At 43.8% G+C, this 24,590-nt stretch overlaps 1 protein-coding gene across 2 annotated transcripts in view; it reads right to left on the reverse strand.

Moving 5' to 3' along the window:
• The window catches only part of ATR (ATR serine/threonine kinase), a 152,935-nt gene extending 128,838 nt beyond the window's left edge, over positions 1-24,097 (reverse strand). Inside the window, exons 1-7 of one of the 2 annotated variants that reach the window (XM_033958442.1) lie at positions 23,924-24,097; positions 21,082-21,173; positions 13,726-13,875; positions 11,422-12,311; positions 10,072-10,268; positions 2,503-2,691; positions 879-1,090 (exon numbers count right to left, since the gene is read on the reverse strand). In XM_033958442.1, coding sequence (XP_033814333.1) covers positions 879-1,090; positions 2,503-2,691; positions 10,072-10,268; positions 11,422-12,311; positions 13,726-13,875; positions 21,082-21,173; positions 23,924-23,982 — 1,789 coding nt within the window. In that variant the 5' untranslated portion in view covers positions 23,983-24,097. The remainder of the gene's footprint in view (positions 1-878; positions 1,091-2,502; positions 2,692-10,071; positions 10,269-11,421; positions 12,312-13,725; positions 13,876-21,081; positions 21,174-23,923) is intronic. The other variant, XM_033958441.1, reaches the window with a different exon arrangement.
• Between the last annotated feature and the right edge of the window lie 493 nt (positions 24,098-24,590).

Below are 24,590 nucleotides of genomic sequence, written 5' to 3' on the forward strand. Positions count from 1 at the left end.
CCCGACGTCTGATTCACCCCCCCCCCCCGCAGGACCGCTCGCACCCCCACCCAGAAGGACCACTCGCACGCACTCGCACCCCCACCCCGAAGGACCGCTCGCACCCCCCCGCACCCCCACACCGAAGGACCGCTCGCACCCCCACAGCCTCCCGACTCCCCCCTCAACATGTAGAAGCTCCTACCGTTGTCCTGCTGCTTCCTCTTCCAGCGGTCCCGGCCCTTCTGTGAGCCCTGCGTCTGCGCTGCTTCCTCTTCCGACGGTTCCGCCCTTTCTCTGATGTCAGAGAAAGGGCGGGACCGCCGGAAGAGGAAGCAGCGCAGACGCAGGGCTCACAGAAGGGCCGGGACCACCGGAAGAGGAAGCAGCAGGACAACGGTAGGAGCTTCTACACGTTGAGGGGGGAGTCGGGAGGCTGTGGGGGTGCGAGCGGTCCTTCGGGGTGGGGGTGCGGGGGGGTGCGAGCGGTCCTTCGGGGTGGGGGTGCGAGCGGTCCTGCGGGGGGGTGAATCGGACGTCAGGGGGGGGCATCAGGCTTTCAGGGTGGGGACAGGACTTCAAGGGGGAGAGGAGAATCGGGGCGGGTGAAAGGAGAGTCAGGGTGGCCAGAGGAGGGTCGGGGCGGGCGAAAGGAGAGTCGGGCGGCGACGGGAGAGTTGGGGCGGCATGCACAGTATATAAAAATTTATTTACATAAATGTTGTTTTCCCGCGCGCTATACCCGTGTGCGCGTTTTACACGGGTGTGCGGTATATGAGTGAAAATACGGTAATTGTTTTTTTAATCGGCACAGTCAATTACTGTGCTGTTTGAACCAATTAAAACAAATTAAGTTAGGTGGCGGTAGGGCTCCCCTGGGGTTCTATTAAACAGCTCACCATGCATGTATAGTAAAGCATCTAGAATCTTCACTACTCTGTCCATCAGTGGCCCGATGTTAGCTGTTTGATGTGCAGAATCCAGTACATCCTTGCAGATCTTTAGTCCTCGCCGGATAACATCAGGAAGTAGCCATGTCAACTGTAGCTTTTCTTGAGAAGGCTGAACACTCAGCTTTGAAGTAGTTGTTTCTGACAATGTATGGTCCAAGCTTGTAAAAAGATTAGGGGAGGAAAGGGCCACTTTAAATGAAATATTTTCACAGTTTTAAAGTCTTAGCAAACACATCTGGCTTTTCACTATGTGCTTTCAAATAGTGCTTTAGATCAGGAAAAGGTGAAGCGAATACCCATGGACCCAATAACTGAACCGGGCAAGTAAAAGAGAATCAATACACTAATGTTTCCTAATTTTTTTCTTATTTTACAGGACAAATGTCTCAGCAATATCCTGTAACTGCAGGAATAGGACACAGCTGCTCCAAAAACAACCTCCTGCAGTTGTCACCCACTGGCAGGATAAAATCCACGTACGTCAACATGGATTTTTGATTTTTAACATAATTATTTTAGGACCTGCAGTTTTTTCTTGCTCCTTTGAGCTTACATATCAATCATAACCAACTCCTTTCTTGAGCTGTGGTGCCTTTAGCCTTCATTTACAACTATCCTTGTTTCCTCTATGCCTGCTTTTAAATAGCCTAGCCACTGCATAAAGGAGATAAAAACTGTGCTTCATGCTGAATCAAATTCACATGTTCCATAAATCTGTACATTACATAGTGGCTGGGCTCCCTCCCCCTCTGCCTTAAGGAGCAAGAATGAAGTTAGGGACGTCAACCTTGATCTCCTGTAAGCCATACACAGCTTTGCCAGTGAACCATCCAGTCAAATTATGTAAATATATTTTATCATTTTTTCCACATTTAGTTACACACTTCTACTACAGAAGGAGTTAATCCAGCTCTGGATATGATAAGTTTTGTATTTGCAACCCAGCAGGGAAATCACCACATGGCTCACTGTCTAATATGCAAAGCTACTGAGCCAACATAACGTATATTTTATAGCGTGGCTAAGAAAATTCACTCCCTCTCTTCAAACAGGATGTCTTTCTTTAGTTTAGGTTCCCTCACTGCATGCAATCAGCGAACAGACCTCTAAAACTGTACCTCTAAATAAGGTTCTGGGGCTAAATAAGTCATCTTTTTAGATAGAATGATCCTTCTTAGCTCCAGAGGCTAAATGTCCGAGCCCATCCATACAAAGAACTCTTTTCAACATAAATGTAAGATTAAAAAAGGAGGTAAGGGAACCACTAAAGTGATACAAACAAGGGAGACCTGGTACCAGTGAGGAATTATTGTATTTATTATTATTATTTAAAGTTTTTGTCTTGTGCTGAAATGTGACTTGTTTGGGTCCCTTGTTTTGATGTGTTAATTTATAACAACAAGTCAGATTGCCATACTGATGTATGTCTCTTGGCTTTACTTCACTAATACCAGGAGTGACCCTTGACTCTTGTTCATATCACTTTAAAGTAAATGTCCTGTACCAAAGAGCTGGCCCTCCCATCTTGAAGTTTCTACCGAATATTGAAGGAGCTAGCTGCTGTGGTTACCTAATCCAGCTCTGAGAAGCGTGGACTGTGCACAAAGCTGCCAGTCGTACTATAACAGCGATTCCCTCCAAAGTCTGAATAATATTGGCCTCCACATAGTCTTCTTCAGGAGCTTCCAAGAAAGAGGATAATTTCTTGCTCAGTAAATTCCACAGCCCACTCGTCAATCTCATGTCCACAGGACCAATCCTGTTAGTGATTAAGAAATACTTCAGAGAATTAAAAACAACCATATTCCTACTGCCACCAACTTGATGCAGTAAGTGCTGCATTAAAACACTGTGCTAAGCTTCCGTGCACAGCATTCTAATACATGAACTAAAAAATATTTATTTCTAATACAGTACAGCAAGTAACACCATGCGCTAACAGAAAAAAAACCAAACAAACCAGCAAACACTACTATTGTAATATGCAGTCATCTGCTGCATCACAAGGAAGGAGAAATTAGGTTCTTACCTGCTAATTTACTTTCTTTTAGCTTCTCCAGACCAGTAGAGGTTAACTTTACGAATGGGTATATATCTAATCATGACCAGCAGGTGGAGACTGAAAACAAAACTTTGGGACAGTATATACTATCCTCCCTTCTCTATTTCCCTCAGTCTGCCGAATAGCCAAGCAGAACCAAGAACTGGAAAACAGGAAGAAAACAATACTCCGAACAGGAGTAACAAATAACATACCCAAATGCTGTTGGAAAATGCAGAGGAGAAATACCCGAAGGAAAATGTCCCCACAGCTCGCCAGCTAAGCCAGCCGAGCCACAGCCGCTGTTCTTTAATTCTCCCCGGCCCTAGAAAAATACTAGAACCCGCAGCAAAAAACAAAAACTGCCCGCGAAAACAGCCCCAACAACAACAACAACAACAGACAGGGTGGGGACCTCTACTGGTCTGGAGAAGCTAAAAGAAAGTAAATTAGCAGGTAAGAACCTAATTTCTCCTTCTTTAGCACTCTCCAGACCAGTAGAGGTTAACTTTACGAATGGGACGTACCAAAGCAGTCCCTCTCACGGGCGGGACCCCCGAAGGGCCGATACCAGAACACGCTCACCGAACACCGCGTCCCGACGCGCCTGAACATCTACCCGATAATGTCTAACAAATGAATGCAAGGAGGACCAAACCGCAGCCTTACAAATATCCACCGGAGGCACGAGCGACGACTCAGCCCAAGAAGCCGCCTGACCCCGAGTGGAATGAGCCTTGAGAAACTCCGGAACAGGCTGCTGTTTCAGAAGATAAGCGGAAGCAATCGTCTCCTTGATCCAGCGTGCAATAGTAGCCTTAGAAGCGCCAGCTCCCCGACGAGGACCAGCCAGGAGGACAAAGAGATGATCGGACTTCCGGAATTCCTGGGTCCGCTGCACATAAGAGCGAAGGACCCGACCGACATCCAACTTGCGCAGCTGCCGTTGCTCAGAAGAGCCCTCCCGACCACCCAAGACCGGGAGAACCACCGATTGATTGACATGAAAAGGAGAAACAACCTTCGGCAGAAAGGAAGGAACAGGCCGCAAGACGACCCGCTCCCTAGAAAACTCCAAGAAGGGAGCCCTACAAGAGAAAGCCTGCAGCTCAGAAACACGCCTAGCAGAAGTAATGGCCACCAAAAAGACCGCCTTCAAAGTAAGGTCCTTCAAAGAACAGTCGTCCAAGGGCTCGAAAGGCGGGCGCACCAAAACAGAGAGAACCAGATTAAGATCCCAAGAGGGAACCGAGGGCCGTAGGGGAGGCCTAAGCAACTTGGCCGCCCGCAGAAACCGAATCACATCAGGAAGAGCCGATAAACGCTGACCTGACACCAACCCTCGAAAGGCCGACAGGGCCGCAAGATGAACCCGGAGAGAAGACCAAGCCAGGCCTCTATCCAGGCCATCCTGCAAGAACTCTAGAATGTTAGGCAGAGAAGCGCGAAAAGAGGTCACTCCCCGCGCCCGACACCATTCCTCAAAGAGACGCCAAACCCGCACATAAGCCCGAGAGGTAGAAAGCCTCCGGGACCCCAACAGTGTAGCGATCACCTTGTCTGAATATCCCTTCTTACTAAGGCGACCCCTTTCAAGAGCCACGCCGTAAGACAGAAGGGAGACGGGTCGAACATGGGAATGGGACCCTGCATCAGAAGGTCGTCCGAGAGAGGCAGAGGAAGAGGAACCGCCACCAGGTGCCTCACCAGATCCGCATACCACGGACGTCGAGGCCAATCCGGAGCCACCAGCACCACCAAACCCGGATGGTGAACAATGCGAAGAAGCACTCTGCCCACCAGCGGCCAAGGAGGGAACACATACAACAGCCCCTCCGTTGGCCACGGCTGGACCAGAGCATCCAGACCCTCGGCCAGCCCTTCCCTGCGACGACTGAAGAAGCGGGGCACTTTGGCGTTGCCACTCGTGGCCATCAGGTCCATCAGGGGCTGCCCCCAATCTTGCACTATCAACCGAAACGCTCCGGCGCCGAGAAACCACTCTCCTGGATCCAGGAAGTGACGACTGAGGAAGTCTGCCTGAACATTTTCTACCCCGGCTATATGAGAAGCCGAGAGGTCCAGAAGATGGGACTCCGCCCAAACCATGAGCCGAGCCGCCTCCTGCGCCACAGGAGTGCTCTTGGTGCCCCCCTGACGATTGACATAAGCCACCGCCGTGGCATTGTCCGACAGGACTCTGACCGACTTGCCCAGCAAAAGGGAGTGGAAAGCTAACAGCGCCAGCCTGCCCGCTCTGGTCTCCAACACGTTGATCGACCAGGAGGCCTCCTCCGCGGACCAGGTGCCCCGAGCTGAGTGGCCCATAAACTGAGCCCCCCAACCGAGGAGACTCGCATCCGTAAGGAGCACCGTCCACTGCGGGAGATCCAGACCCACCCCCTGAACCAGGTGAGGGGTCCGGAGCCACCAGCGCAGACTGCAGCGCGCCAAGCCTCGCAGGGGAACCGGAACATCCAAATCTTGCCTCCGGGGAGACCACCTCCGGAGCAGAGCATACTGAAGAGGACGCATGTGGGCCCGCGCCCACCTCACCACGTCCAGGGACGCCGCCATTGACCCCAGGACTTGGAGGAAATCTCGCGCCCGAAGACCCCGGGACACCAAAAGCAGGCGAATCTGAGATTGCAATTTGCTCACCCGAGCCTCTGGAAGGAAGACCTTCCCCAAGGAGGTGTCGAACATAACCCCAAGGCACTCCAGACGCTGAGCCAGGACCAACCGACTCTTGGAAAGGTTGACCACCCAGCCCAGCGACCGGAGAAATTCCACCACCCGAGCCGTAACCCGGGAGCTCTCCTGCAACGACTTTGCCCGAATCAACCAGTCGTCCAGGTAGGGGTGAACCAGGATGCCCACCGACCGCAAGGCTGCCGCGACGACCACCATTACCGTGGTGAACGTCCGAGGAGCCGTGGCCAGACCAAAGGGAAGCGCACAGAACTGAAAGTGCCGCCCCAAGATCGCAAAGCGAAGGAAGTGCTGATGAGAGGCCCGAATTGGAACCTGCAAGTAGGCCTCCGTCAGATCGAGAGACGTAAGAAACTCCCCCGGCTGAACCGCCAGAATGACCGACCGCAGCGTTTCCATGCGGAAAGACGGAATCTTGAGAGCTCTGTTGACCCCTTTCAAATCCAGGATGGGCCGAAAGGTCCCCTCCTTTATGGCCACCACAAAGTAAATGGAGTACCTGCCGGTGCCCCACTCCGTAGGGGACACCGGCACCACTGCCTCGAGATCTAGCAAACGCTGAAGGGTCTGACGAAAAGCCTGCGTCTTCCATGGAGACTGACATGGAGAAGCGAGGAAAAGGTCCGGCAGAGAGCGGGTAAACTCCAGAGCGTAACCGTCCCGCACCACCTCAAGGACCCACTGATCGGACGCGATCTCGGCCCATTTGGGGAAAAATTTGTGCAGCCGGGCCCCCACCGGAACCAAAGGGGGCGCCAGCAAGGAGTCATTGCGCAGGACGGGAAGCGGGGGAACCGGCGGAGGGATTCCCTGCCCCCCGACGGGCCCCCCGAAAGGGCTGCATGCGCTGGAAGAACCGACCCCGGGAAAAACCCTGAGCCGGGAAAGAAGCAGCCCCACGCCCCGGGCGATACTTGCGAAATTCCCGCAAACGCCCCCGGGCAGCCCCACACCTAGACGCAGGGCGGGCACGGTCCTCAGGCAGACGGGGCACCTTCGAGTCCGTCAGAGTCTGAATCAACTCATCTAATTCCTCTCCAAACAAAAAGACCCCCTAAAGGGAACTTTAGTAAACTTAGCTTTGGACGCAGAATCCGCCGCCCAAGCGCGCAGCCACAAAATACGCCGCGCGGCCATGCCATAGACTTAGCCGAAATCCGCACCAAGTCATAAAGAGCATCTGAGAGGAACGAGGCAGCCATCGCAATCTTCGCTACCTCCTGATCCACTAGAGACCAGTCATCAGACTCCCGATCCAGGACACGCTCAGCCCACCGAAACACGGCGCGAGCGACTAGCTCCCCACAAACAGCCGCCTGGACCCCAAAGGCAGAGACATCAAAATCATACTTAAGAAGTGTCTCTAACGCACGCGCCTCCGAGACCCTAAGATCAGAACCGTCCATAACAGGCACGGTATGCCGCTTAGGAAGTGCCGAGACCACCGCGTTCCCCATTGGCGAAATTAAGGTAGCCCTACCTCCCTCCGGGACGGGATACCCAAGAGCCAAGGCGCACACCAAACGAAACTGCGCCCATAGGCCACTGCGCCAACACAAAATCCCGCAAATCCTGACGCACAGGAAAAGAGCGGGAACCAGGACAGACCCCCTGAAGCAGAGGGGCCCCCATACGCAGGGTCTCCGGCGGCGCCACTGCAAAAATGCAGCACCAAGGAGACCTGCTACACAGGTCTAAAAGCTCATCCCTCTGAATAAAAAAAAAGCGCACCACGGACGCATCGGCTCTGGAAGACGGGAAACCCGCCGCCCCGCTGCCAACAGGCATCCCCTCTAGAGGATCCTGGAAGCCCGCCAAAGCAGCCAGGTCCTCAACCAGGCCAACACGCTCCTCCGCCCACCAATTCGCAATCCAAGCCCCCCCGCGGGCGCTTGGATGAGGGAGGAGGAAGAGGGGACGCCAAACGAAAAGAGGGAGGCAAAGCCATAGGGGGCGCGGAGGGAAACCCCCCCCGAAACCCCCCAGGCGCACGTGGGACCCCCAAAAGTCCGCACAAAGAAAGAAAATAAATTGGGGGCAAAAAACCCCTGGGGGTCCCCAGGGACTCCCTGCCCCAGCAGGGGTCCATGCTGAAACCTGCCCCTGTGTTCGCCATACAGGGGGAAGGTCACCTGAGGTTGCAGACAAAATGGAGGGGCCAGACAAAGAAAATGGCGAAGTTCCCGCCAAAAATGCTCCCTCCATGGCCTGTAGCGGCTGAGAAGACTGAACAGTCTCAGCCGCTAAGACAGGCAAGTCGGCATCAGCTGTCAAAAAATCAGCTGAGAGGGAATCCTTCGGGGAATCCCTCCGTGGGCGGTTGTGGAAGACCGGGCTTCCCCACTGCTCCAAGCCGACTCGCGAGGCACCATCGGCGGGGAGCTCTGGGCGCCTGCAGCCGCTGCCGACGGAGCTCCACCACCTCACCGACCCAAACCGCCGAGTTCAGGCCGGCCGCGAGTGCCTCGCGGCTGGACTCAATTGTGTCCTACTCCCCCGGAGAAGGGCACAATTGCTCCATACGCGACCTAGCTATAAAAAAGTGCCGGTTACATGAAAATATACAGTAAAATACAGTTTTCTTAAAGGGAAACAACCCTTCAGACCAGCACTACCTCAGGATTTTTTTTTTTTTTTTTTTACAGAACAGACTCCACAGGCTCTCGAAGCAATATGCCTTGCTTGACTTAGGGGGCAAGGCTTACTGCTGAGGCTCCTCTAAAAAAATGTGGGGAGGTGGAGGAAGTGGGGGGGAGGGACCCCGCTCGTGACCCGCCGGGTTTGACACCCCCGAGGTCGGACGGACCCCCAAACAGGGCCCGACCAAGCTCCGTCCGGCCAAAAACAGGGACAATAAACCCCTAAACAAATTCCAACAGCCCTACCAAGAGAGATGGGTACAGATCACTCAACACCTGCTGGAGACTGAAAGAAGACTGAGGGAAATAGAGAAGGGAGGATAGTATATACTGTCCCAAAGTTTTGTTTTCAGTCTCCACCTGCTGGTCATGATTAGATATATACCCATTCGTAAAGTTAACCTCTACTGGTCTGGAGAGTGCTAAAGAAACATCCTTTCTGTCTGTGCTTGAGTGGGGATTAATGTACACACTGACAGGAAGGAACCTTTAAAAATATATAAATAAACCAGGCTGACCTGCCATCCCCTACCCTCAATGCACAAAATTTTCTGTGTCCCACTGGGCTCTAGGTGGTCCCTTGATCCTCCTGGCAAAAATATCCTGATGGTCTAGTGGGGCCCGAGTCCTCTGCTGTCCCTAACTCCAGTTCATGGCATTCCTGGGCACTTCAGTCATGGAGCCCTTGAACAGAAAACATGCACTGTAGTCCAAAGCCCTTGTCCCCTCCACACCTTTTTCACCTCCTGCTTCCTAGTGCTTGAGGTGTCCACTTTGATTATCAAGGCCTCTTTTTCTGGGGTCAAGGGAAGGAAGTGGGAGATCTGGGAGCCCACGGACCACAAGGATCTTGGGTAATCTGAGATGAATGTGGCACAACACCTCAGACTATGCTCTGCTCCATTTTCATGCCAGCCTGAGTAACGATGTGGTGCTACAAGAGTAAAAACTATGCTTGATTTTAACACAGTTTTTACATAAGCAACAATCTACATGTGTTTGACATGCCCACTGTGGTACCCTTTATTGCAATGTGGTTTTATATTGACATAACTGTGCCACCAAAATAAATGGCTTCAATTCTTAAGAATCTATATAACCGATTCAGGGTACCAGAAACAGGAAAAGTAGTTTGAATCATAACAAATTTTCTGAAATGAATGCAGAACTTGCCAAAAAAAAGGAACAATTTTAGTCTTATGTTCTGATGAAGCCACTCCTACTCTAAGACTGTAAACCAGCTTTCACGTATTACAACTAATGGGCGAATATGAAAAAAGTTCTATTTATCCATGGACTTTTTTGAGATAAAATCTTATCTAGTGGATGTCTTTAAGAGAGAAAATTAATGTGTATTACTCTCATTCAAAATTTAAAATCTGTGCTGTCCATTTCTATGATGAGGATTTGTTGCAAAGCTAAGTATAAATATTGAATCATTATGATATACAGTATAAAATTAGAGTTACTATTGACTTTATAAAAATATTTTAAAGAAAAAGTTGTTTTTTTGAAATTTGAAAAAAGTGATTAACATAAGGATCAATGAAGAGCCCAACCAGCTGAAGTTATATTACTTTGCTGGTATTCTGAAGATCCAGCTGAACATATTTTGGAATTGATAGAGTGAAATTAATGTTAATTGTCAGACTGAAGTGATAAAAGATAATCACATTTCTATTAAGAACATTAAAAAAAAAAAGGTTAAAATGCCAGAAGGGAATCTACACAGGAATGTCAGTCATACTCTGTTGGTACAGGCAGTCTCTTGCATGGTTTTGCTGAAAGACTTAGCCGTGGCCTCTTTACTGAAATTTCATCACTGCTGCTGCATCCCCCGCTACCATCCGTGTCCGAGGAGGTCGACTGGATCTGCCACTGAATCTCCTGGAAAGTCTTTAGCCCATCATTCTTCAGCACCTCAAAAAGTGATCTCACCAAATACTGGGAAACAGAAAGTGCATATATGTATTGATTAGATTTTTTTTTTTTAGGAGGAGGATTTGGTTCATTGAATTTAAGGCTTTTTTCAGATGTTTAAATTTATACTTTTCTTGCCTATAACAAATGGACATATCTTACAGTCTGGGAAGATTCACTCTTTTTCCATTTCCCTTCCTTTCTATAGGCTACATTCTGCTGTAATTTCCAGTGGTCGAGTTACAGTTTACAAAAGACTATTAAATACTACTTCAGCAGCAACCTTACAGAATGACACGGGGACAAAATTTGTCTCCATGGGATGGGATCTCTCCATTCAATCCCATCCCTGCAAGCTCTATCCTTATCTGTGCAAGCCTCAAACACTTAAGATTTTAAAATGTTTGAAAGGCAACAAAAAACAAAGAATCCAACAAAACTGCAGTGAAAGATCAAGTCGAAAAACAAAAGCAAAAACTGCAGTGGTGATGTACAAGATGCCAAGTTTTAAATGGACAATCTTAAGAAATAAATATCAATATAGTAATAAAACAGTCTAAAAGGATTGACGAACCCGGACCCGACATAGAGGTGGCGGCAGCAGCTGTGAACAGGCTGCTTCGCGGTCTTCCCTGCACATATCCAATCATTCCCTCTTCAAATCTTCACCATCAAGAAGAAACTCTTATCTGGCTACTGAAATCCTTTGAGACGTGAGATTTTCATTATGAAATATGTTTTATTGCTTCACAAGAACAATGCTTATGTTTATTACGATTTGCTAAATTGCCTTTTTTAAACACGTAAATCAAAGCAATGTACATTAAAACAATAAAATTAAATTAAGAATACCATCAATTTATTGAAAAACTAACAGTCATACTAGGAAACATTCATCCCATTGTAGACCAAATATGCACCAAGCACCTATCCTTCCTGGAACGCAGAATGTTGTTAATGAAATGCTCCAGCAAAAAAAAAAAAAAGGTTTACATAAAGTTAACCTTACATTTATTTAGGGATGGTTCAAACCTAATGCTTAATGGAAGACTATTCCATAGAAAGGGAGCCATAAATAAGATACTCTTTTATGTAGCTTCATAATAAGCTTGTTTTGGGTTCAGCAGGATAATATTGCATATTCCCATTTTATTTCAAAACACAAGGCATTACCCACCTCTTGTTTCTCCTGTGTACCAAGTACATCAATGATGGCCCTGCAGATGTCATTGACATGGCTCCTTCTTACTTCCAAAGCAGATTCATAGCCCGGAGGCACAAACTTCACAAAATACAAGAACAGGTCACACAGCGCTACTTTCAACTTTTCAGAGCAAAGGTGTCTGAGCATACCAGCTTCAAATAATTCCCCAAGTTTTTCTAGCAACATACTCAAAAGGAAAGGTTCGATATTTTCATAGGAGTCAGCTTCAGAAGGAAAGAGTGCCTTAATTATCTCTACCAGAGGGTCATCATACAGCTCCAATTCCTTAGTGTCCATTTCAGGAAGAGTCTTCAAGATTTCAAGGAAAGCAATGAAGAAAGTGCTGGCTGGTTGCTGGGGTACTCCTCCAAGGGTGATCAATTGTGTTATAAAGTTCATGGCCATGCTCTTAACCCGAGGGCTGCCAAAATCCAGCAGACAGCAGCCTAGCCCCCAAAGAACCTGATCCTGTCTCCTGAAGTACACAGCTTGAATAATTTCAATCAAGACATCTAACAGCGTGATTTCTAAAGGCTCTATGTTGTGTATGCTTCTTAATTCCAAATGAGCTGACCTTAAATAGGCCACAGTTTCTTTCACATTACTTAGAAATCTGGATATAGTTACAGGCCATGTTACGCTATCTCCTCTGGGATTCAAATGTCCATTTCTTACGTGAATAAAAATTAAATCTTCAAAGAGATCCAACAAATCTTTGGTCAGCACCCCAAATATGATAGAGTTCCTAATCTTAAAAAGAAACAGCAAAGAGGAAATAACACTAGAGATTTTCTTCTGCAAAATCTGGCAGGTTGGCAAAGCTGCGATACGCAGAAGTCTTGTTATTATCCAATTACTAAAATCTAAAAAGAGAAAAGGGATTATTAATGTTATCTAGAACAATAGCAACGCAAAAAGGTTATTTTAGTAAATTTCAGAAAATCGGGACCATTAACAGATTTTTGTAATGAATGATTAACTTTTCCCAGGATAAGATATTTGATTAGGGGGGAAATGGGTGGGCTTTACTTGTTGTTATTTCATAATTCATGATTATTTGAATAGTTTCATAGTAATGATACTTCTATGTATTATTGAATAGGGAGGGGAAGTTATTCTATTCAATAAGAATAATTTATATATTAGATTTCTTACATAATATTTAAAATATTACAGAATATTAATTTGTAATGAAATATTATACTTAATGCATATATGAGTTAATCAAGTGTGTATCTTTAAGTTCATATGAGTTTAACTGCTACACTTGTTGTAACATGCAAAAATGAATAAAGAATTAAAAAAAAAAAATAATAATGTTATCTAGAAGTGTTGCCATCACCTTTCACCAATATCTCTAACACTTAGTACATCACATATAGGAATGCAGAAAATTATTTTCATGATCACCATGAAGTACCTGCCCTATATGTAAACCACTTTGGTTGTACTACAGAAAAGTGGTGTATCAATTCCATGATCCTTTACTTCATTATATATGCCTATTGTGGCTGTAATTACAACAATAAGCACAGCCTAGACACAAAAACTATATTATATTCTACCTACTAATTTTTTTTTAATCTTTAGTCCCACAGACCAGTCCAGTGGCTGTGGGCTGTGCTCACTGGCTACAGATTCTGGACTGGTCTGGTGAAAATGCTAAGGAAAAATTAATTTTCACTGTGCTTTTCTCCCTCCCTTCTGCCACTGAATCAATATTACATTTTAGAATACTCTCTTTGAATAGATGATAAAAGAACATTTATGGTTATGAAAATGTATTTGGTACCAAGATAATTTTATAACTTCTAGCATCACAAGTATCGAATTCTGTCACCACACAATGTTGCAGTAAGCTTCTATTTGCCAAAAGCATGAGAAATGGGTAAGTCTTATTGAATAATTCAAGCTCTGCAAGCTAATAAAGTGAATTAAGATTCATGGCATCATAGCCCTTTATATATAAGTTTAAGCCTGGAACTCTGGTTTTCCTGAGTTCCAATAGCTTTTACTCTTGCACTGAGGGTACATCTATCAAAAATTTAAATATTTTAGGTTAAGATATAGAGGTTATTTGACCCTTTTGGCAACACAATCTTATTACCCACCACTCTAAATTGGTATAGAGGGATTGTTGGCATTGTACCATAGCCCATTGAAGTGGGGAGAAATTTCTAGGACAAAAGTTCAATAGAAAAATAATCTTAGACTACCCTTATGTGGCCATACATATGTAGAGAAAATCAGATACAAATACTGTTTGAATTAACTTACCAATACAACTGTTCTCAGCTTCAGTTTGCTGGTATGTTTCGCTGCCATTTACAAACATCATAGGGGATGATTTCATGATATGCTGAATGAAATCAAGTAGCATCACAGAACTTGGCTGGGATTCACTCTTCTTAGATAGTTCCAAAGCAACTGGAAAAAAATAATTTCTGAAAATCTTATAAAGATAAAAGCTAGCAGACAGTCCACAAAATTTGTTAGTATGCTATGTAAATTCTGTCACATCTGTCTCACGATGGTCCAAAAACCATACCAAACAGTTTCTTATATCCCGCAAATTTCGACAAGAATTCATTGTGGTTTACAATAAGATTCTTAAACCATTAAATATGGTCAACATTTGATTAATTAAAGAGAGAAGAGGTATGTCGATAACATTTTCCTGAATTGGTAATGTGAGTCCTGTTGACTTAAACACAGTAGCAGATTATTCCAAACTTTGGGGCCTTGATATTCGAAAGTAGATTCATGTATCTTTTTCCAGTAAATATGTAAAAGAGAAGGAAAGGTTAACTTAAAATGATGTGTCAATCTTGAACTATAAAAGGAGCTCGTAATTGTGATCTTAGAAACTACTAGTCCTTTGGAGTTTTCTCCATGTATTGTTTTATGGACCACACAAGTAACCTTAAATTGAACTCTCCTTTTAATGGATAGCCAATGTAACTCCTCAGCAGTGGACTAACTCTCTCAAATTGGCCTTTATCAAAAGATCAGTCTGGCTGTTATATTTTGAAGTAGTTGTAATCTTTTGTACTCTTTTTCTGTTATGCCACAGTATAGTGAATTGCAGTGATCCAAGTAAGGAAGAAGAATTGCTTGTGCAACTATCCTGAAACTAGCCCGACTTAAATCTGAATTTATCATTCTTAATTGTCTTAAATCTAAAGAAAAATTTCTTCACCAAGGAATTAATCCAGTCAGCAAAGTTAAGGTCAAGGGTCTATAACAACGCCTAAAGCTTTCAATGTTCTCGATTTTAAGTTTTTCTCCAGTTGTCGGCACCAATTCAGTATGCGGCAGTGAGTTGTAGCTACCAAACCAGAGCACCTTTGTCTCTAATTTGTTAGGCTTGAGAACATTTTTCTGTGTCCACATACTCAGGCATCTATGATCTTCCTTATATATTGTATGGCATCATCAGAGGAGTCATTAGTCGACACAGCAGAAAAACATTGTCTGAATAATAAAACAATTGTATCTGAGGAGAAAATAGATTTCCTAAAGCTCGTAGGTATACATGAAATAAGTAGAACACTACTGTCAAACAAATGGTGAAAACCTGTGCTAAATTCACAGTTCAAAACAGGTTTTATACAACACGAGCGTTGTGTTCACAAGAGGGAATGATCTCAGAGCTCCTGCGCTTTCAATGAAACAACACTGAGGTAGTTATTGCAGGTCAGGGTGTCATTCATCGACCAAAACCCACTGTGATTTTAACTTATTTCTTAATCTTTTTAAATATCTTTTTTTTTTATATTCCTTCAATAAATACTCTTGAATAAATAAATAAATGAGCACTTATCTTCATATTGGTTGATAAAGTGCAAGAGTGCAGTGCAATGAAGCAATTCAAGCTAATTGTGCCTGACAGGTCCTGTTTCCCCAATGTTAATGGCATCTTCAGGGGTCCTTAATTGAAAACTGCAACAAATGAATTCATAAATTAAGAAATAAGTTAGAATCACAGTGGGTTTTGGTCGATGAATGACACCCTGACCTGCAATAGCTACCTCAATGTCATTTCATTGAAAGCGCAGGAGCTCTGAGACCATTCCCTCTAGTGAACACAACGCTCGTGTTGTGTAAAACCTGTTTTGAATTGTGAATACATTAAATAAGGACAGAGATAGTGGAGAGTCTTGCGGCACACCGCATAACGCTCTCCAAGTCTGAGTTGCTCCTACCCTTCCTTCCTTTATAAGTTCTAATGCCACAAAACTCCAAGAACCATTTCAATACCATACCCTGTAGGCCTAGTTCACTTAAACTGAGAAGTACTGTATATACTTGAATATAAACCAGGATTTTTGGGCTCAAAAATGGGGGTCCCGGTTTATATTCAGGCCAGCGCCAAGGCCAACTACCCCCCTCCCAGATTTATTACAGGCCTTCGCTGGGCCTCCAGGCTCTGCACCCTGTCCCCTCTCTCAGCCCTGTCAGTCGTACCTCCTCTGCCGCTGGAATCCTGATGGTCCAGAGATATCACTTTATCTAATGTCGACCTAAGTTTTTCATTCCACGAAGATACTCGTTTGTGAAGTTGGAGACTATCAAGTTGCTCCTGATATAGGTTAGCAAAGATGTTGGTGTGATATTCTTCAGGTTCCTATATAGTTTGGGTCGAAGAAGGTGGTGGAGCAGTCCCACAAAAAGTTAGATAGGGGGAATGATCAGTTCAAGGCAATGGGTAGGTCTGAAAATTAGAAATTGAATAGAGTGGAGATTGATAGGTTATAACTTGGTCATATAGTGTGTCCTTCCCTATAGGTCTAGATATAAATGGTAGAGTTAAGTTATCAAAATGGGTATTAAAATCACCTAATATAGAATTTGAAGCATTTAAACAGATATTTTTTAGAATTCCTTTAGATATTGAAGAGAGTTTTGAGACACTGGGGGGTGACTGGTAAATAAGAAGAAATTCAAACGATGGATTAGAACCTAGCCTAAATGAATTTGAATGAATGAATTTGAAAGGTTAGAATAATCAGTGATATTTAAGATAGATGAGTAAATTATTGCCAATCCTACACCTCTATAAGATTTCTGATTACTCTGAAGATACTTAAAACCTGATTAAGTGGCCTGGTTCAGATGATAGGCATCTAATTCAGTAAGCCAGGTTTCCATTAGGCAACAGATATTTAATTTGTAATCCAAAATTAGGTCATGTATAAGCAGTGATTTATGTCTTAATGAACGACAGTTAGTCAGTGCTATCAAAAGAAATGAATTCGTAGTATTCAAGTCTATAATAGAAGAATTATTTGATCTGGAGAAATCTGTAGGTATGCAAGTCAAATTTCTCACTTTGGCCCGTGGAAAAATAGGAGATGTTTTCGGTGGATGTTGTCCCCAGTATACTGGAATAAATTGGGCTGAACACAGAAAAATTAGTAGAAAAGAACCAAATAATAAATTAGAAAAAAAAGAAAGCATTGGCAACATACCGAACAAATGATAACTTTCCTAAAACTTCTTAAAATTATTGTGCACACTAAGGAGCACACTGCCCGAATTCCTCTGGCAGGCTCCATCTCTTGCAGTGTTCAAGTCCAAGTTAAAAGCCCATCTCTTTGAGACTGCTTTCAACTGCTAGCTCCTCTCACCTTGGGTTCTGCATCCCCAACCCTATATATCATGTCTGTCTGTCCAAGTTAAATTGTAAGCTCTTCCAAGCAGGGATCATCTATTAAATATCAAAATGTACAGCGCTGCTTAAGCCTTTCAGTACTATATAAGTGATAAATAGTAGTAGTAGCAGTAAGGAAAGATTTAAGAGATCTACCTGAACCAGGAATGGCTTTCAAGGGTGACAATGCTGAGGAACTGAAAGAAACCACGATGAACCTGGAAGACATACTGAGCCAAACTGCCAAGTTAAAGAGTGATAAAATCACCTGGACTGGATGGTATACATCCCAGGATATTGAAAGAATTCAAACATGAAATTACTGATCTGCTGTTAGTGATCTGTAACTTGTTGTTAAAATTATCTGTAGTACCTGAAGATTGGAGGGTGGCCAAGGTAACACATTGTTTTAAAAAGGGTTCCAGAAGTGATACAGAATTGCAAATTGATAAGCCTGACTTTAGTGCCGGGCAAGACAGTGAAAACTACTATAAAGAATAAAATTACAAAACATGTATACAAACATGGTTTTACGGGTCAAAGTCAGCATGGGTTCCAAGGGAAGTTTTGCCTCACCAATTTGCTTCATTTCTTTGAAAGTATGAACAAACATGTAAATAAAGATAATGTATCTAGATTTTCTGAAAGCTTTTGACAAAAGTTCCTCATGAGAGACTCCTGAGAAAATTAGAATTATGAGATAGGAAGCAATGTTCTGCTGTGGATTAGGAAATGATTATTGAAAATAAAGCAAAGGGTAGGGTTAAATGGACATTTTTTTCAATGGAGGAGGGTGAATAGTGGCATGCCACAGGAATCTGTACTGGGACCAGTGCTATTTAACAAAATTTATAACTGTCCTAGAAGTTGCCTCTTCCTGACTTGTGATATGATACCTTGGGGATCTCCTAAGGTATGACCTCCTCATGTATCATATCACAAGAACATAAGAACATAAGAACATAAGAAGTTGCCTCCACTGGGTCAGACCGAGGTCCATCTCGCCCAGCGGTCCGCTCCCGCGGCAGCCCATCAGGTCTGCGACCTGTGAAGTGGTTTCTGACCACTTCTATAACCTACCTCAAGTTCTATCTGTACCCCTCTATCCAAGTCAGGAAGAGGCACCTGAATGGAAACTGCTATGGCTCAATGGGTAAAAGCCCTGTTCTCATCTTTCAAAGGTTATAGGTTCAAATTACAAGTATGGTCAGCTCCCCCAGCACATATTCCTATTTTATTAGTGGCATTCTCCCTTCCAGGTGCACCTTGACGATCTCACAATGAGGTCACCATTGTGCAGCTGGAGTTGTCCACTTGCTCTGAACTAGAAGCCAAGGTGAGTTCTATCTTTTTTCTGTTTTTAACCTTTTGGAAATGAAGTTATCTATGCAATATATATAGTTTTTTCATGAGCCTTGCTTGCTTAATTCAGCTCTTTCAAGACTTTGCACATTGCAGCACTCTTTGCTCAGAAAAAGAGAAGCTTTTTAAGTAAGTAATATAAAGATATCTTTTTCATGAGCTGTGCTTGTTAAGGGATCTTTTCCTATAATTAGCAAATACCATTGCTGTTTGCCCACAAAAAATAGAAGATTTTGCATGCAATATATCTGTATTTATATGCCCTGCTTATGTGGTGCATTATTAAATGTATTTTGAGCTTAATAAAGCAAAAATAAAAGCCCCATAAACTTATTTAGCAGAACGCCCAAATCCTGCCTAAGTCCCATCTATCTAACTCACGTCTATCTACCGCCCAAGTCACGCTCAAAAGTAGACCTGCTTTTTAATCACCTACAATGTAGGCATTAGGTAGACGCACTTGGACGCTCAGAAATATGCTAATCGAACTAGATGTCCACATCGAAGCCTCTCTCACACCAAGCCTATGCCACGCCAACTTTTTAAGTGCAGCTTTTTCCGATGGGATTCCACAAAATTGTGGATGTCTATTTGTAGAATCACGTCCAGAGTTTGGACATCTAAGTTCCAATTAATGCTTGTTAAAGTAATAATAATAATAATAATTTTATTCTTATATACCGCCAAAGCCGCAGTAGTTCAAGGCGGTTTACAACGAAGAAAAGCTGGACAAATCAGCAAATGTAGGTACAATGTAAAGTCATCAAAATACAGGTAAGCAGGATACAGAGGTACGGCATAAGAGATCTTGGGAAACAATTCAGTTAGAGTTGAAGAGATGAGGCTTAAGAGGTCTTAGGTTACAAATCAGTTAAACAAGTTTGTTTTTACTAATTTTCTGAAACTTAGGTAGGATGAGGAGTGTGTGATAATATTGCCCAGCCATTCAGTTGACCTGCTTGGAAAGCAAGTGTTCTGTTCAGGTATCTTTTGTAACGGCAGGCCTTTAGTGTTGGATGTTAAATAGATGTACTCTGCGTGTGGGTCTGGAAGAGCAATCTAAGTTAAAATGGGGAACCAAGTACATGGGGGCCAAACCAAGAACGGATTTGAAACAGAGACAGGCAAATTTAAACAGCACTCTTGCTTCAGAGGGCAGCCAGTGGAGTTTTTGGTAATAGGGCGTTGTGTTCCCATTTTTTTAACCCAAAAATCAATTGGATTGCCAAATTTTGGATGATTTGGAGTCTTTGAAGGTTTTTTTTGAAAGACCCCAAATAAATGATGTTACAGTAGTCGAGTATGCTTAGAATGGAGGATTGCACCAGTAAGCGGAATGAGATTGCATCGAAGTACTTTCTGATGGTTCTTAGTTTCCATAATAATGAGAAGCCTTTTCTGACCAGTGAGTCAGTGTTGCTTCAAGAGTAAGGTAGCGGGTCTAGAGTCACTCCCAGAATTTTATGGAATTTGTAATAGGAAAGACTTGACCATTCAAGGAAATTGATGAATCTTTGATTTTGTCATTCGGACTAGCAAGGAAGAATTTGTTTTTTTCTGAATTGAGTTTCAATTTGAATTTGGTCATTAATTGGGTTTATTATTCACTTTATTTAGACGCCTAAGCCGGTGGACGTCCAAATTGTGGACTTTACAGATTCTACCCCTGAGGGCCTGATTCTGTAAATGGCACCAGAAAGATCCAAGCAAAGTCTATATTCTATAAATGGTACCCAAGCTTTACAGAATACTAGCATAGTGAACAGGTTGTACTTAACTTTGGGTGCCAGATTATATCTGGTTCCATCAGGTGTAAGTCTTCAATGTGCAATTAAACTCCGGAATTTGTTGCCAGAGAATGTGGTGAAAGTGGTTAGCTTTGCAGGGTTTAAAAAAGGTTTGGATAATTTCCTAAAAAGAGAAGTCCATAAGCCATTATTAAGATGGCTTGGGGAAATCCACTACTTATTTCTATGATAAGCAGCATAAAAATCTGTTTTTCTTCTTAGGATCTTGCCAGGCACTTGTAACCTGGATTAGCCGCTGTTGGAAACAGGATACTGATCCGTCTCAGTATGGCAATTTTTATATTAAGTGCAGCACCCAAAGTTATGTGTAGATAGCTATTATTCTATAACATGGTGCTTAACTTTTGGGAATGCTCATGACCCTCCCATTGCCACATCCTCTTTTGGGTCATATGCAGGAAGAGTTAGGCGCCATGTTATAAAATAGTGCACAGAGATCTGCACAAAACTCCAACTAAGTACTTGTTAACACCAATTAAGTGCCTAATTGGTGCTTGTTATTCCCATTAATCAATTGAGTTGTGTTGGGTCCATGCAGAAATTCCAGCATTCAACTATGGGGGTGAGGGCATACAGAAGAAACCCATAAGACTAACTGGAAGAATGGAATGCAAGTTTGAACATACCCAGCACCAAGGTTATACAACTTACTCAATGATCTTAAAACAAGACCAGTGAACAGAACTATCCGAGCAATTGTTATAGTCCAATGTAAAATGTGTTACATAAATTACTGTATGTAAGAATGACTGCCTCGTTTCAAGTTGCATTTAAATGCAATGCTATTTAAAAAAAAAAAGTTCTACTTACCAACATCCACATCTGTAAGTATTCTGTCTATGAATTGGCATAGAATTTGTCTTGGTTTCTGAACAACAGTATTATAATCTTCTGGACTGGCACTGTATTTTTGTAAGAAACATAAGTCATTGTTATTAGAATTAAAAAGCCCAATTAGTTAAAAGAAAGACTTAGGGTTTTTTTAACTAAAGCACATTGGAGGGTGTCTCATTCTCCGGAGACAAGCAGGGGAGATGCAGCCACACTTGATGGTGAGTCCCTAGCTATTTAATAAAAAGGTTTGTTTTTAAATTTCAATTTTCTCTAAGACATTTTGTGTGAGAGGGAAGAGCTGCGACTTGTTAGAAGCGGCTAAGAAAAAAACACTGATTTCACAGAGGAGGCGCTGTGAGAGGTGGGAGACCCTGCACATGCTCAGTAAGCAAAAGTTTACTTTAACTAGGGGAGAGAACCAACACATAGGATTAGTCTACGATTTCACCATCAAGTGTGGCTGCATCTCCCCTGATTGTCTCCGGAGAACGAGACACCCTCCAATGCCTAACTGAAAAGTAGGTAAACTTAGTCATCGCTAGGTTCTGAGTCAGGCACCTACCTCTAGGATGCCTAGCAATGGCTAAGTCTGCATAGGCAGTCTGCATGATTCTATAAACAGTGCCATTCAGTCAATTGTAGGTGCATAGTTGTCAATGTAGGCACACTTAAGCGCTATTTATAGAATTAGGCCCTAACTGTATAATATGTTCTGGGACAGGAAATTTATGTATTATGGGTGGGGAATGGCAGTAGACTATGCACTGTAGTTAATGCATGGTACTTTATTGTGCATTTTCACTTGTGCAGTTAATGCAAATGCATGTACCACCTCTTAAAGAAAAGACAGCAAGTTCATCTGCACGAATTCTCAATACACTTATCATATGGTAGTATTTTTCCGTGCAGTAGTTGTATGGGAACATGTTGGGATGACCTAACAAATAGCACACAGCATTGAACTTATCATACATGTGTTCCAAATTTCATTCTTAGCTTGTGGCTATGAACCACAGAACACCTAATAATTTCTTGCATTTTAGAGCTCCCAATAATACCCGAACTTGGACATTGTTCATGCAGGACCTTGACAACAACATAAGCATTCAGGTAGCACACAATGGCAGACAATATCAACAGTTCTAGATGCAAGAGCAGCAAAAAAAGGGGTAAACTGGGTGCATAGATCTGGTGTGATCATGATGGTTGGCTGGTCCAGGCTAAGAGTTGTATGATATTTGATTGTTTTGTTTAAGTATCTAAGAGGAGGAAAGGAACCTATGGGCAGGACTAGCCCTAAGAACAAGAGGTTCAAGGTCACTTGCTTCAGACAATCAGCTACCACCATCACCACCCCCTCCCATCTCTCTCTCTCTCTCTCTGACAGGATGCTACCACTCAGTCAACTGAGTGCTTCACAACTGAATAACTACTTATTAGAAGAAGCTAGCACCAGGACTGGGTAAAATGAGGATCCTGCAGTCCCCCATGGACCTCTACCACATATCCTTAAAAATCTGCTTACATTAGGGGTGAGATTTGTGAGGTCCATAGGAGTTAAAACAAGGATCCCAGCGGACCCCATGCTATGGCCACATGTTTTAGCTCCACAGGACCCATAGGGCCCCCAGGTAGAAGGCATTTGAGGCACTGGGGTACAGAAAAGATGGGCACAACAAAAGAGCTAGAATGAGTCTGTGGAAAATTCATGCAATATTCAGCACCAACAATCCCAACCACAAACAGAAAAGAAACCAGTAAGTGTAGAAGTTAAAACGTGGACCCCACAAAACTAAAAGTGCATGTCCTTAAAAAGAAGGCATATATGGCATGGGGTTCTTAGGGATCCTCATTTTTTAACTCCCGCAGACCTCATGGATCTCACTCTAGGGATCCTCATTTGAACTCCTGCGGACCTCATAGATTCCGCTGGAGGTGGGTGAGCAGCATCCATGAGGTCTGCAGGAGTTAAAACAAGGATCCCTGCAGACCTCAAGCCACAACTGCTTTCTTTTTAAAGCCATGCAATAGAGATCCACGAGGTCTGTTGGATCCTTGTTTTACCCAGTCCCGCAAGCACCTGGGGAAAGGGTCAAGAGAGCCAACCCACAAGATCATCACTCCATTTGATCTGAGACTGCCACTGTCTAGGGACCTAATCCTGAAACTTTTGAGTATTTAGTAACATCTTTACTCTGCAACTTGCTAATTGAATTTCTAAACTAAACTAAACCTTAAGTTTGTTTGTATACCGCATCATCTCCATAAAGATAGAGCTCAACATGGTTTACAGGGAATTCAATAAATGAGGGAAGGACATAATAAGACATTAGATGTTATGAAGAGGATAGCTAGCTTTACATTTTAAATAGATAGCTTTACATTTCTATGTAGTTATAGAAAAATTATTTGATGCAGCTGTTTCTTTTGGAAGTTCAAAGGACAACTCGTAACAAACTAAAACCATTTACAACAAGGACACCGACTTTTAAAAATGTTTGAGGGAGAGGCGGATATTGTGGTATGCCCATGTTGCTACAAAATCCACTAGTACTTTTTACCCGTGTATTCTGCATGAATAATTTCAGGGGGGGGTCACATAACTAAAAAGTATCCGCGCCTGAACTCTTTCTCCTCCCCCCCCCCCTCCCAACTAAAACTACAGGCTTGGGTTTCTCCCTCAACGCTAACAGTCTCTGCAACGATGCTAGTAAACTTTAGGCCGGGGCTGCGCCGCAGGAGGTTATCCCCCCACCCCCAGATGCTGGAACTCTGTCCCCGTTTTCTCTAACTTCTCTAAGGCGCAGCTCAAACTCACTTCGCCAGCTCCCGCAGAGCTGGGATCATGGAAGCCATCTCCAGACCCTGGCTTGACATCCTTGCCGAGAGTCTGATTCCAGGATCTTAGTGATCCCCCGCAATCACTCGTCCTGCCGGACTATAGCCAGGCACCAAATCCAAACCAACATCCGATATGGCGGGGAAACAATCCTCAGTACGGTGGCCTGTTGGGCTTAAAATAAATGCTTTGTTTTAGCTTCGCTACTTATGGTTCAGTTCATTTCCTTCACTGCACTTGCACAATGGAGAAATAGCTAGTGTTAAAGAGGACCATTGCATTTATTGGCGTGGTGAATAACAGGCTTATTGTAAACGGCTATTTTACAAAAGCCATTTGTTTTGTTATTTACTCACTGCAGCGCACTGTCTCATTAAAATAAAACCGTATATGGATACTTTTTCCTTTCACTTCACTTTTTAAGTTATGGTAGGGTTACCATACTTGTGAAGACAAAAAAGGGGCACATGCCCTACCCCTACCACCCACCACTCCTACCCTCACCCCTGCCCCATCTTCCACTTTTTACCAATTTTCTTAGTCCCCTTTCCCATCCTTAGTACCCTTTTAGCCCTCATCTAACTCCACTGCATCTCAACACTCTTTTAGTCAAAGCTCCATCTTTATCTCTCCATTCATCCCTTGC

Source organism: Geotrypetes seraphini, chromosome 9 (genome assembly GCF_902459505.1).
Source record: "Geotrypetes seraphini chromosome 9, aGeoSer1.1, whole genome shotgun sequence".
NCBI classification, from domain to species: domain Eukaryota; kingdom Metazoa; phylum Chordata; class Amphibia; order Gymnophiona; family Dermophiidae; genus Geotrypetes; species Geotrypetes seraphini.